General features: G+C 32.2%; 1 protein-coding gene across 1 annotated transcript; it reads left to right on the forward strand.

The window, feature by feature from the left end:
* The first annotated feature begins 4,790 nt into the window (after nt 1–4,790).
* On the forward strand, nt 4,791–7,534 carry LOC109176056 (patellin-3-like). The gene is made up of 4 exons (XM_019325476.1): nt 4,791–6,103; nt 6,391–6,515; nt 6,593–6,734; nt 6,957–7,534. Exons 1-4 carry the CDS (start codon nt 4,889–4,891, stop codon nt 7,206–7,208), a joined length of 1,734 nt encoding a protein of 577 aa, XP_019181021.1. The 5' UTR covers nt 4,791–4,888; the 3' UTR covers nt 7,209–7,534.
* The last annotated feature ends 6,980 nt before the right edge of the window (nt 7,535–14,514 follow it).

Below are 14,514 nucleotides of genomic sequence, written 5' to 3' on the forward strand. Positions count from 1 at the left end.
CTTTCGTTGGTTGGTTTTATGTCAATGAAATTGACAAACGCCCACAGTTTAAAAATATTGGATGATGATTTAGGAAATAGACTTGCAAATTATTCACCTAATCTTATCCTTTGATATCCCAAAGTTTAAGTTGAAATTTCTTTGGAGTTTTAAGAGTCTTTTTATTTTTTTTGGGCGAAATTTCTTTTCATGTAATTTATTAATAATTTAATATGCGATTGTGACATTGAGATATATATGTTGCGATGATAATAATGGAATTGACTAGTGGCGGATTATTTTTATTACAAGAATATTATCAGGTAATTGCAATTTTTTCAAGATTAATAAAATAAGATTGTTATTTGGGTAGTAGTAATCTAATTAATTTTTTTTGAGTTAATCAAATAAAATCATTTTAAGTATAATTTAATTTTGTTCGCGAATATGGATTTGTATAATCTATAGGATTTTTTTTTAAAAAAATAAAATAAAATATAAATACAGTATGTATTGAATATTTAGATTGCGTACAAGTTGATGTTTATACAAATGTAACCAGTAAGTTGGAAAGTTCTCATTTCGACAATTTTAAGTAAATTAAAATTATTGCTTTCTTACGTGGGAGGTTGTGGGATTGAGCTTCAGTTGAGGCGGATTATTCGGCTCTTTGTGCTTCAGTAGGTTGAGAAAGTAGTTATGAATAGATATTACATTGTGACAGAGTCAATTGAGGTGGATTAATTGCCTTTTTGTGCTTCAGTAGGTTGAGAAAATAGTTATGAATAGATACTACATTGTGACGGAGTCAATTGAGGCGGATTATTTAGCTTTTTGTGCTTCAGTAGGTTGAGAAAATAGTTATTAACAGATACTACATTGTGACAAAGTCAGTAGCGCAGCACTAAAAAAAAAAAAAAAAAATTGAATCCCGACACCCGACAATACTATTTATATTGGAGGTGTAGAAAACATCATGAACCTAACAAACACTGTTTATATTGGAGGTGTAGAAAACATCATGCATGATGGTAAGTAATTGATGAATTTGTCACGGCGTTCCCTGGTTGGGCACTTAGTCGGTCATGACACGTGGTTATAAGTAATGTGATGATTGAAAATGTTACAAAAAAATTGACATTTTTCATACATTGCGCATGACCTTCATGACTAGATTCTCGACTTCTATGACCAGGAAAAGTCCAATGCAAAAGCACATGACACCTTAATTATCGGTTCAATAGAGTTACTTTATAACCCATTATATTATTTAATTAATATTATTATTACAGTTTACATATTTTAAATTATATTAAAATTAGTATTCAATTCAATATTTTAAAAAAAAAAAGAATAAAATCAACTATCGAAAAATTCATTATTACTAGTCAACAAAAGTAGTTCAATATTAGTGAATTCATAAATTTTTCGACACTTGTCTGAGGTGGTCATAATTTTTAACTATCGATTAATTAAAGATGATCGAAAAAGTTGAAATTACCATGCACAACGCATGACCTTCGTGACTAGATTCTCAACCTCGATGAATAAGAAGAATCCAAAGGCACATGACACGTTAATTATCAGTTCAACAGTTCAATAGATGTACTTTCTAGCACATTAATAAAATTAGTATTAAATTCAATATTAAAAAAAAAAAGACAATAAAATCTACTACCGAAAAAGTCATTATTACTAGTCAAAAAAAGTAGTTCAATATTAGTGAATTTTTAATTTTTTCGACACTTGTCTTAGGTTGTCATAATTTTTAACTATCGATTAATTAAAGATGATCGAAAAAATTGAAATTACCATGCACAACGCATGACCTTCGTGACTAGATTCTCAACCTCGATGAATATGAAGAATCCAAAGGCACATGACACGTTAATTATCAGTTCAATAGATGTACTTTCTAGCACATTAATAAAATTAGTATTCAATTCAATATTTTGAAAAAAAAAAAAAAAAGACAATAAAATCTACTACCAAAAAACTCATTATTACTAGTCAACAAAAGTAGTTCAATATTAGTGAATTTTTAATTTTTTTGACACTTGTCTGAGGTTGTCATAATTTTTAACTATCGATTAATTAAAGATGATCGAAAAAATTGAAATTACCATGCACAATGCATGACCTCCGTGACTAGATTCTCAACCTCGATGAATATGAAGAATCCAAAGGCACATGACACGTTAATTATCAGTTCAATAGATGTACTTTCTAGCACATTAATATTATTAAATATAATTTACATATTTTAAAATTAGGGTTTAATTCAATATATATAATAAAATTTATTACAAAAAAAACTCATTATTACTAGTCAACAAAAATTGGTTGGATATTAGCGAATTCTATAACTTTTTCAACATTTGTCGAGGTTGTCATAATTTTTCACCATTCATCAATTAAAGATGATTAAAAAAAAAGTAGAAAACGTTAGAAAAATCTTAATTTTAATTTCAACCACTTTTTTTTTTTTAATGATTAGACAATTTTGATGATTAATCTAAAATTAAAAAATTCTAATTCTCCTATATATGGAAGAAAGACAAAAAGAAATAAGAAATGAGAAGAAAAAACAAAGAAATAAAGGACCTTTCAAAAAAAAAAAAAAAAAAAAAAAAAAAAAAAAAAGGAGGAGGTAGAGGCCAATGATTTTATCCAGAAACTTCCTTTTTTATTTTTAGTTCTTAATTTTGCCCGACAGTAGAAACTAGAAAGTAGAAACCCTTCTAGTTTCTATGAGGGTTTCTAATTTCTTGCCATCTGAGGTTTTGTCTTTTAACATAAACAAATTTGCCATAATTGGCAGAAAATCTTTCAACAAATATATATATATATATTTTAAATTGATTTCTGAACATAAATGTTCAAAAATTAAGGAAACAAGTTTGACATTAAATTAATCAAGTTTTTTAATGAGTGATCGATAATAGAAGGAAATTTTTAAGATTTTCAAACTAAGAACTCTAAGTAATTGTGAGTTTTATAGCAAATTAGTAACGATGCATTTTTATCATTTAATTATTTTTTATTTTGAAAATTGGTTCCTCAATTCCTAAGTCAACAAATGTAATCCACTAAGTTTTATTTAAGTTGTCAATTTATTCTTCTCCCAAAGTTGTGAATTTATTGTCCCATCGAATGGAACTACCCAACAGCTGCTGACTAATTTGATAACATGAACAAAAATTAAGGGATCCATTCCTTGTTCCATACAAGTTGAATCTCCAATTCCGATGACCTCTCAGATAAAAGGCTAAACATTTATTTACTGCACACAAAAAATTAATGTTGCTTGACATTTGCTTACTGCACACAAGAAGTTGAGTTGCTCTTACACTGTCGCTAGTGAAACTCGATCCCGAGTCATTATTTTCAAACTTTATCCATGTGACCAACTGAGCTGTCCATACAGAGAAATGGTCAATTTCTTCACTTGCAAATTGAATAGCTATATTTCAAAATAAAAAATAGTTGAAACATCAAAAGCGTAATTTTTTCTTAAAAAACAAATTAAAATTTTAGGAGAAATTTTAAAACAATTAAATGAAAAGAATTAATGTTATAATCAAATAATAAATATCTGTAAAATATGGCATAAAGAATACATTACATAGATACACGACTACCACGTCGTTGTGCACAAGTGATAGAGGACATATATTTATTGAAATTGACGTCTCAGTCGTTGATTGGTTTCGGAATTTTCCATATTAACCCCTAACTTCATTAAACATTAATTAATAATTAATTCTTTTATTTTGTGACGAGAAAATCTACAACTATGATCACTGTCACACAAAAGAGGTAAATCATATTAAGAATATGTATGCAACGGGCTCAATCAAAAAAATATTAACAATAGTTAAACTTATGATCTTCAAATATGATAACACCCTTATTAATTAATTCGTTTATTTGTATCCTTCGTTAATTTGTTTGACGCAATATTTCGAATACATGACAAAAAGCATCTTTCATTCCACTTTAGGGTGCATTTACTTTTTTTTTTTTTTTTAATTGTTTAGAATAATTGAAATGGCAAAATTGAAGAAAGGAAAAATATAAACTAGACTAATTTTGTTTATGTGTTTTAAGGTAATTGCATTATTATCAAGTCTCTGATTAAAGACTTATAGTTCTCTAATTTTCAACAATAAATAATGAAAAATAGAAATTTGATAAAATAGAAAACTACTAAAGAAAAACTGAAGAATTTAAGTAAATACAACCTTAATTTGTTAGAACAGATCATCTAAATATTCCTAAAATTTGTCAAAATAACTTGCAACTCTATAATTCTAAATTCCTAAGATTTATCAAAATAACTTGCAACTTTATAATTTTAAAGATTAATTTATATTAACTTAATAGTCTGAGATAGTTGGTAAGTGAATAGTTAATTAATACCATTATAACCTAGTAATTTAACATTTTCAACAATCTAATATTTTCTAAGATAATATAACATGCTGTGAATCAAAGGCTCCTAAAAATAAAATTAATTTAAATTGTTCATTATTAACTGACTTAAATAAAAATAAGTAATAAACAATTCTCGAAACTTAGAAGTTTGTAATTATTAATCTCTGATTCTATGTAATATTGTTATCATGAAATTTAATTTATGAGGGAGGCCAATTATGTTAATACAGGGAAGAACTCGGAAAATACAGCTTTGAAAATGGAAAATTAGGGGTTTGAGGTGGAGATGGAGCCCACTGTGAATGCGGAAACGAGCTGGCAACTATAGACAGACTGTTTCCACCCCTCCCTCCACACCTTAAAACCCCTCTCTCTATACTCTCATACAAACCCACTCTTCTTCTTCGCAGAGTTTTATTAATTTCTCTTCGAATTTATCGTTTTCCTTTTGGGTATTCGATACTTGGTATATATGGCGGAAGAAACTAAGGCACCCGCTCAAGAGACGCCGGCACAAGAAGTGGCGCCGGCGACGGCGCCGGTGCCGGAGGCCGCAGCTGAGGTTGTGGAGAAGGAGGCGACGCCGGAGCCGGAGCCTGAGAAGACGGCTGAGGAGGAGAAGGAGAAGGCTGCGGTTACGGAGTCGGGTTCGTTTAAGGAGGAGAGCAACAAGGTGGAGGAGCTTCCCAACCCGGAGAAGAAGGCGTTGGATGAGTTTAAGGCGTTGGTTCAGGAGGCTTTGAACAACCACGACTTTACCGCTAAGCCTAAGGAGGAGGAGAAGAAACCCGCCGCCGCCGCCGCTCCGGTTGCGGAAGAGCAACCCAAGCCGGAGGAGGATAAGAAAGAATCCGAGGCTGCGCCGGAGCCGACCAAGGAAGCGCCTGTGTCGGAAGAGAAGAAAGACGCGGAAGCGCCGCCCAAGGCGGAGGAGGAGAAAAAGGAGGAGGTGAAAGAAACAGAGAAAGAGATTCCACCGCCACCCACGGAGGCGCCGTCCGCCGAGCCTTCGGTGGTTGTCGAGAAACTCGAAGAAAAGGCCGCAACTCCGGCCGAGGTAATCAAGGAGACCATCGTCGAGGTGGCCGCAACGGAGGAACCCTCCACCGTCGAGCCCAAGGAAGAACCAAAGACCGAAGAAGTCGCCCCTCCGCCGCCGCCGCCGGTTCCAGAAGAGGTCTCCATCTGGGGAATCCCTCTCCTCGCCGACGAACGCAGCGACGTAATCCTCCTCAAATTTCTCCGGGCTCGCGATTTCAAGGTAAAGGACGCCTTCGCCATGCTCAAAAGCGTCGTCGCATGGCGCAAGCAATTCAAATCCGACGACCTCCTAGAAGAATCCGAGCTGGGACACGGCCTAGACAAGGTTGTCTACATGCACGGCGTCGACAAAGAAGGCCACCCAATCTGCTACAATGCCTTCGCAGAGTTTCAGGACAAAGAATTGTACCAAAGCACCTTCGCTGACAAGGAAAAGCTCAACAATTTCCTGCGATGGAGGATTCAATTCATGGAGAAATCCATCAGGAATCTTGATTTCACCCCTGAAGGAATCAACACCTTTGTTCAGGTCATTGATCTCAAGAACTCTCCCGGACTTTTCTTCTTCAAGAAAGAGTTCCGACAGGCCACCAACCGGGCCCTCCAGCTCCTCCAAGACAATTATCCTGAATTTGTTGCCAAACAGGTATATTCGCATGATCCATCCTCTAAAGTTTCAATCTTTTGTTGTTTCCCCTATTACCCATCTTCAGTTTTTCTGGAAATTTGAATCTTGAATTTCACTTGTCTTGTTTCTAATCTTGTCCTTTTGCACTAGATTTTGGTCTTAATTAACGTTGATTGGTTTTACTGGAAATAGAGTTGTCTGTATTTAATTCATAGATACTATTAAGGTAAACATAATAGTTGATTCCTAGATGGTGTTTTAATTGTATGGTTTAATGTTAATTGAGGTTGGTTGTTGGTGTTAAGGTATTCATTAATGTTCCTTGGTGGTATCCGGCCTATTATAAGATGATCAATGCACTTTTCACCACAAGGACAAAGAGCAAGTTTGTCTTTGCAGGCCCTTCCAAATGCGCCGAGACACTCTTCAAGTTAGTGCACTCTTTCGTTGATTGATATGATTCTTTCGATTCGGTTATATTGTTTCTTAACAATGGTGAAAAACCAGGTATATCGCCCCGGAGCAAGTACCTGTTCAGTATGGCGGGCTTAGCAGAGAGGGCGATTATGAGTTCACCACTGGTGACCCTGCAACCGAGGACACTATCAAGCCAACTTCCAAGCACACTATTGAGTTCCCGGTTACTGAGGTAAGCATTAAGTGACACTGTCAGTCGATTTCGCATTAATGTGCAATCCAACTATCAGCTTAGCTTAGGCTTTTAGTTGAGATGGAACTAGACAAAGGTCATGGGTTCAGATCTCTACGTCACCCGATAAGCGACTACGGTCCACGTGTTCGATGGAGCACATGCTTCAATTGCCTGCCTGCACATTATGTGATTTTAATGCGAGTCGTTGGGTTTTTTCAGAAGTGCACATTGGTTTGGGAGGCGAGGGTGATAGGTTGGGACGTGGCCTATGGGTCCGAGTTCGTGCCTGCTGCTGAAGGCGCGTACACGATCATCGTAGAGAAATCGCGGAAAATTGGACCGGCTGATGAGACGATAATCAGCAACAGCTACAAAACAGATTGTGCAGGAAAGGTGGTGCTCACATTTGACAACCAAACTTCCAAGAGGAAGAAGCTTCTCTATAGGTCCAAGACCAAGGGCTCTGATTGAAGAAAGGGACAATTTCTTGTGGCTCTTCAAGCTCAATCACAGTACAACTGGACTGCACAATAATTTGTTCATTTATAGATTTTTACCCCCCTGTTTCATATTAAATTTAGTGGTTAAGAGTTTGGGATATTTATTTAATATTTGTTGGGATTTTTTTTGTGAACAATTGTTGGTGTTTTGACTGTTTGTGTGGTCTTTTGATATAATGGGAAAAAGCAAGGAGAATGGCTGGGTGAAAGGAGAACATCAGTGACAGTGTATACAGGGTTGTGTTAATGTGGACAGAACTTTTTGATATTTTAGTTCATACTTTTTTTTCTGGGAAATTCTTGTGTACAGCTTATGTTGTTTTTGTTGTTCTTGCTTTTTGTGCATTGATTGATGGTTAATTAATGCTTCCTTAACAACACCATTCCTGTCTTCCAGCTTTTTGTTTTTTATTGTTCCCAAATAAGGTTGAATTCCCAGCCTTGAGGCCTCTCGCCCTGGCCCGACAGAGCATCAGTTCGGACATTAGGGTATCTGGGAGGGAGGATGTAAATTATGGTGAGCCTTTCATCTTGAAATGCTGATTCCACACAGTCGTTGGTGAGACTCGATTTCAGGTCATTGTTATCAAATTTTGCCTCTATGACCAACTTAGTTGCCTATACGTGTAACTTAGTTGATACTCTCCTTGCAATCAAAAGGCTTGAGACTCGATTTTGGGTCATTGTTCTCAAATTTCACCTCTGTGACCAACTGAGCTGCCCATGCGTGTAACTTAGTTAATACTCTCCTTGCAATCAAAAGGCATGGTCGAGTCACAAAATTAACTTCCCTTAGGAAGCGTTTGGTTCACGGAATGTTAGATTAAATGTTAGATTGCTGAGAAAACTGTAACAAGACAAATTGATTAAAATGTCAAAAGACCAAAATTAGTAATAAGACAAAAAATGTGAAATTACTGAGAAAATTACATAACTTGAACCAAATATAGAAATCTTATATTTCCAAGTAAATATAACCTTAATTATCTTATATAACTTGAACCAAACACCCCTTAAGGTATACATTAACATTATGGATTTTTTCATAAATTAAAGTATAAATCACTACACAATACTAAAGGAAAGATGAAGCTTCATTGATGCAAGGGACAATACTAAAGTATATTTTACTGTAAACAAAAAACCAAATCTGAATTTTTCCAATAAAATATAGGAAATAAATATTGCAGGTGTAACTTTCACCTCCAAAGTAGTTATCTTAATGAAAGAGATATCTTAAATTAAGAAAAGAATCTGAATTTTGTTGAAATATAAAGTAGGTTATTAAGGTTACTTGTTCCAAATGATGTGTCTTCATTAAATTAATTTGTAACTGGCCATCCGTTAATTTACAATAACCAGTAAATACGAAGGGTAAAGGGTTGAGGCATTTTAAAGTCATATAAGTTGATATAAATAGAACAAAAATAGGGATAGAGGTTAAATAAGCTCGTAAACTATTCAGAAAAGTTTAATTATATTCTTAAACTAAAAAAATAATCTCTAATTAGATACTAAACTTAGAAAAAAAATGCAATTAGTCTATTTTGACATCTTATTGTAGGTAAACTCCAAATTAAAGTTTAGTGTGATGCCATATCATTATATTTTGCTATCTTAGATGTCTAATAATAATAATAATAATAATTATTATTATTATTAAATATTTATTTTTATTATTATAAATAATTAAAGTATTTTTTATTATTATAAATAATTAAAATATTTTTTAAAAAAGATAAAATAGCTTAGCCGCAATGGTAGTGAGCTGCCATTGCGATGAAATTATTTTAAAATTTTCCAAAAAAAAATATTTTAATTTTTAATAATAATAATAATATATTGTTGTTATTATTATTATTATTATTATTATTATTATTATTGTTGTTGTTGTTGTTGTTAGAGTTGTTGTTGTTGTTGTTAGACATTCAAGTTAGCAAAATATAACGATATAGCATTTCAGTCACCTTTAACTTGGAGTTCACCTACAATAACAAGTCAAAATGGGTTAATTGTACTTATATATATATATATATATATATATATATATATATATATATATATATATATATATATATATATATAGAAGAGCGCTCATATGCGGCGGGGTCTTACCGTGCGGCGGTGCGGTCAAATTCCAGAATACACCAACAGTGCTAACAATATGCACCAACAGTGTAATAAAAACACACCACAATGAAATGCAATAAAACATCACAAAATACACAACAGACTCAAAAAAATACACTATATAACTCACCACCCCCAATGGTGTATTTCCGAACAGTGTATGGTGTTTTTACTCACACCTAATGGTGTGTGTTTGGTGATGCAGGACTCTGTTTTGTGTGGTGTATTTTTCTAACGTTGATGGTGCATATTTGTTGAACTATTGGTGTTGCCGCACCGTAAGAAATAACCGCACCGTAAGACACTGCCGCACCTGAACCCGCCTATATATATATATATATATATATATATATATATATATATATATATATATATAAGTTCATGTATTTAATTGGAGTTTTTTTTTTCTTCTATTTAATAGCTTAATTGCACTTTCTTAAATAATTCAAGGGCTTATTTGAACCTTATTACAAAAAATTATTTGAACCAAACTTTTGTACCAATAATTCACGACAACAATTATAATTTTTCATTTTTATTAAAATATTTATGAAATTTTTTTTTTTGAAACAACAAACTTCATTAATGATTTAACAACTCAGAAATACATGCAGGAGGGATCACATACCACGATCCCAGAACATACATAGAATTAGTTTTCTGAGCGAGTGCATGAGCCACTACATTCGCTGACCTCTTTACATGGTGAACATAAATGTTCCCCAAGCCTCTAGCAATTAATGAATTTTTTGAAACAAAATATTTATGAATTAATTGACTGTATTGTCAATTAATCATAAAAGTCACTGTCACATGGTACAAAATTGAAGATAAATTAATCTATAAAACATTACCTTGTACAAATAGTATTTTTAAAAATTATTTAAATAAAGGAAGGCAGGAGTACTTTTGTTTCAAAACATAAAAAATAAAAATAAAACTTTAGGGTGAACCAGAAAAAAGCAACAATTTGTATTAAACTTTTGTCTGTTTTCCCTGTCCTTTAAAAAAAATTAAAATAGTAATTTAAGATTCTTGATAAAAGTAAATTTTTATTGGTAAAAACCTGCAAAAGAGGAGAAGTGATAAGGTTAAGTGTGTGCTGCTAATCATTCTGCCCACCAACCTTATTCAAGCAAAAGTCTACATTTGTTGTTGTTACCTCAAAATCAAGTCTGGTTTAGGCTGTGATTCCAATTCCTAAGGCTTGTACAACTGTCCCCACCAATAAAGTTTTTTTTTTTTAAAAAAAAAAAATAAAATTAATTGTTATTTATTTATTTTTGTGAAAAGAACCCCACCAATAATGTTTGGCATTAGGAAAATATCATGTTGTATAAAATATTAAATTATGTTGAGAATTTTTCTTGTGATGTTGAAATCTTTCTACCTCTGATTGCGGCAATGTATGAGCTGTAGCCTATTGTATATTTGTATTAAACATCATATTTTAATTGAGAAAAACAAATATTTTACGAGAAATGTCTGTGTATTATTTGTTGAGAATGAAATTTTAGTGTTATTATATTTTTATAGAATCATCAAATGTAGGTACGATGTTAGGCTTTGGGCTTATATATATGTAGAATTGTCATACGAGGAGTTGTCACCGAATCGGGTTCAATTGAGATTCAACTGGATTAGTCTCATCACGAGATATAAATATTAGTGCATATGATTAAAAAATCATTTAAAGAAATTTAATATTTATCACTTTCATTATTACAAGAACTTTTATGTTATTTTTTTTAAAAAAATACATTGTTTTATAGGAAAAAGTGTCAAATTGGTACCATAAGTCCAACGAATAGTATAATAGAGTCACCTATCTAAAAAAAAAGTTTAAACAAGATCCCCTTAATCGGTAAAATAATACAATTATGCCCTAAGTTTACCTAATCTACAAGTTACCATTGTTGCGGTTGCCTTCAGAGGACCCTTTATCTCATATTTGTTTACAGACAATCCTACTGATTGTCCGTCAACAGAAGAAGACCAGTTAATTTTTTTTTAAAATCAAAAATAAAAACAATAAATTATAGAAGGTGGTTACTTAAAATAAATTAATTAGTTAATATTTAAAAAAAAAAAACAGTACACTCAACATCCAATTAAACTTAGAATGTCATGTGTTAGTCTAATCAACACCATATCAATAGTAACCGGCAGTATAGGCAAAATTTTGGCTTAATTAATTGCACTATTTTACTAGTTTAGAAAATCTGGTTAAAACTTTAAAAAAAATAAAAATTAAGAAACTCAATTATACTATTCATTAAACTTCGAGAGCCAACTTTAAACTTTTTCCTATTTTATATTTATATACTTAGGTTACACAACTTGTTTAGTTATGGGTACTAGAAAAGATGTAATATACCTGCTAGCTGGCTATTAGATAAGCATAGGATTCATACTTGCAGACAGGGTAGAATACTAGAATTTGTGCCACTTTAATAACTTTTGGCTTAATTAATTCATTTAATGTTCTTTACTCCATTAATTTGTTAGCATAGTCCTAGAATAACTTAGGGTGACGACATACTTACGAGAATCTCTCTCTCTCAAAAAAAAAAAAAAAAAAAAAAAGACACAAGAAAATTATAATACATAAAGTTATTAATATAGATGTGACAAAACTAAGCAACCAAAGTAATCATCCAATGAGTTATATGTTCAAAATAAAGGGTAATAATTTGGTTTGGGATTACACTTTATAACTAATTACTTGATTAATTATTCTATTAAAACTATTCTTAATTTGACAGTTAACAAGTTGCACTTATTTCAAATAGGATTTATATATATTGTTTAAGATATTTTTATCATTTTTAAAATGAGTAATGCTATCTAATTCTCTTATATTTTTCATCCAATCTACCCTCATAACATTACATTTTCTTCATAGACTTTTCAGTATTTAATTATATACAATTTCTTTTAATCAATGGTGAGGTTTAACCAATTTATAGACAATCAATGAATAAAAGCCACATAGGAAGAAAATTCAAAAAAAGAAAAAAAAATCTTTTAAAATAAATAAAATAATAATACTTCAACTCTGAGTCTTTAACTATTTTTTTTTTAATTTCAATTCAATCTCTCTCTCTCTCTCTCTCTCTCACACACACACACACACACACACACACACACACACACAGATATATATATATATATATATATATATATATATATATATATATATATATATATATATATATATATATATATATATATATATATATCTTTTTATGTTAAATATGTAAAATAGAATGGAGGATGAGTCTAAGATAAAAAAAACATTTCAAGGAGTTGTAATTTTATTTTATTTTAAGAGAAATACTAACAAGTACCTGACTTTAACAAAATGTTTATATATATACTGTATTTATTTATTTGTTTGTTTCTATTTTGGATCAGTGTAAATTCTGTTACCCTAGCCTTCTTATTTTATTTTATTTACACGCCAATGATCTCTTCCATGGGATTCCTTTATGCCGCAGCCTAAATGAGTGTGCGACAGTGCCAGTTTGTGTATATATATCCGTTGCATTGAAGTACGTAATTAAGTGGAAAAGGTGACAAACAAAATAAATAAACAAGGAAAAGTTCACCATGTATGATAGAATACCTTCAATGGTCGTTCAACTATTGCCCTATTACCACTAAACGTTCTTTGAATATAATATGATTAGCATATGTCTAAGTATCAAAAAGTGATTAGTAAATGTCCTTTGAGTATTAAAAAATGACAATATATGATTTTCCGTTAGCAAATGCATGAAAATGACATTATATTTACGACTTTGGTTGGTACACTAAATTTATCCTTCAATTTAATGTCACTTTCACCTACACATTTGCCAAATTTGTAAAAGCCATGGGCACACCGCTGCACATTGTTACCGGCGGCTGTATTCGGACTCTCTGTCAACACCGCAAGTTAATTTGGCCTCCACATTAGTAGCAAGTGAACCTTCTCTCTCCTGGTTTCCAGATATTGGAGCGACACACCACGTGACTCCTTCGAGGGCTAGTTTGATGGAATATGATGTTTATCACGGCAATGACACCTTTTGGGTTGGTAGTAGTGAATGTTTGACAATTTCTCGTATCGTGACAGAGTAGAATTTGATTAATCTTATTAAAAACGTTAAGAGTTCGAGTCTCGAAACTAACTTTCATAAAGAAATGTACAATTCGATACTGGTGGGTAAAATATATATTGCCTAACCCATAATTTTTAATGAAAAACAACGTTGGCAGTGGTTGTCCGGCTGGGGCCGTGCATGTGCAGAACGGCGGATGTTTAAATTAAATCGGTGGACTATATATATAGATAGGACTTGGGAGTGGACCAAAATTGGAAGCTAATTAAGCTTGAAATTAGTGAAGACGAGAGGGAACATGTGTGTTGCCAATTGGCATGCCTTCCCAACAGCCCTTCCTACCCCCATCCATTCCTGGCTTCCTGTTTAGTCAAAGTCTCATTTGTACCCACTACTCACATTTTTGTTGCTTGATGTACAGAATTTGTTGGGGGAGCCATGTGCACCATTTTTTCTTTGCCACTATTCAATGTTCAAAAGGACAATCCATGCCATTTGTTGTCTAGGCTATATATTAGTAACCAAAAAAATAAATAAAAAGTTTGAGTTGAACCCCAATGGCCACTAGCTTCTTGCCGTTGCGTGGTTGATTAGAGGAGTAAATCGCAGAATGTTAGCTAGTAGAGTAGGGTTCAAATGTTGCACGTTGTTGCCCACAAAAGAATTAATACATATTTTGGGCTCCAATACAATAATTTTTAGAATTCACACAATAATGATTGCTCCAATACCACTCTGTGGCAATCATTATACATAGCAATGTGCGCCCCACGCTTCCCAAAAGACGTCGTTTTGTTAATTTCAGATATAAAATTATGTGAATTCTATTATGTAATTCTGTATATTCGAAACATGGGAATTTTCAGTTATAAAATTCTGTGTTTTCAAGTATAAAATTCTGTACATTCTATTATATAATTCTGTACATTTGAAACATGGATTTTTTTTAAAGAGTTAAGAGTTTATGTGTATTATGTTGAGAGTTTATGTATATTATGTATTATGTTAGATTATGTGTATTATCCTTTCAAAAAAGATTGT

The sequence above is a fragment of the Ipomoea nil genome, unplaced genomic scaffold (assembly GCF_001879475.1).
Source record: "Ipomoea nil cultivar Tokyo-kokei standard unplaced genomic scaffold, Asagao_1.1 scaffold0688, whole genome shotgun sequence".
NCBI lineage: Eukaryota > Viridiplantae > Streptophyta > Magnoliopsida > Solanales > Convolvulaceae > Ipomoea > Ipomoea nil.

What these genes read in the sequence shown, in the direction of transcription:
- LOC109176056 (XM_019325476.1), top strand. Translation starts at nt 4,889, where the DNA reads ATGGCGGAAGAAACTAAGGCACCCGCTCAAGAGACGCCGGCACAAGAA. An exon ending in CTGAATTTGTTGCCAAACAG is followed by an intron (nt 6,104 to 6,390) that starts GTATATTCGCAT and finishes GTTGGTGTTAAG; the next exon opens with GTATTCATTAATGTTCCTTG. An exon ending in TTGAGTTCCCGGTTACTGAG is followed by an intron (nt 6,735 to 6,956) that starts GTAAGCATTAAG and finishes GGGTTTTTTCAG; the next exon opens with AAGTGCACATTGGTTTGGGA.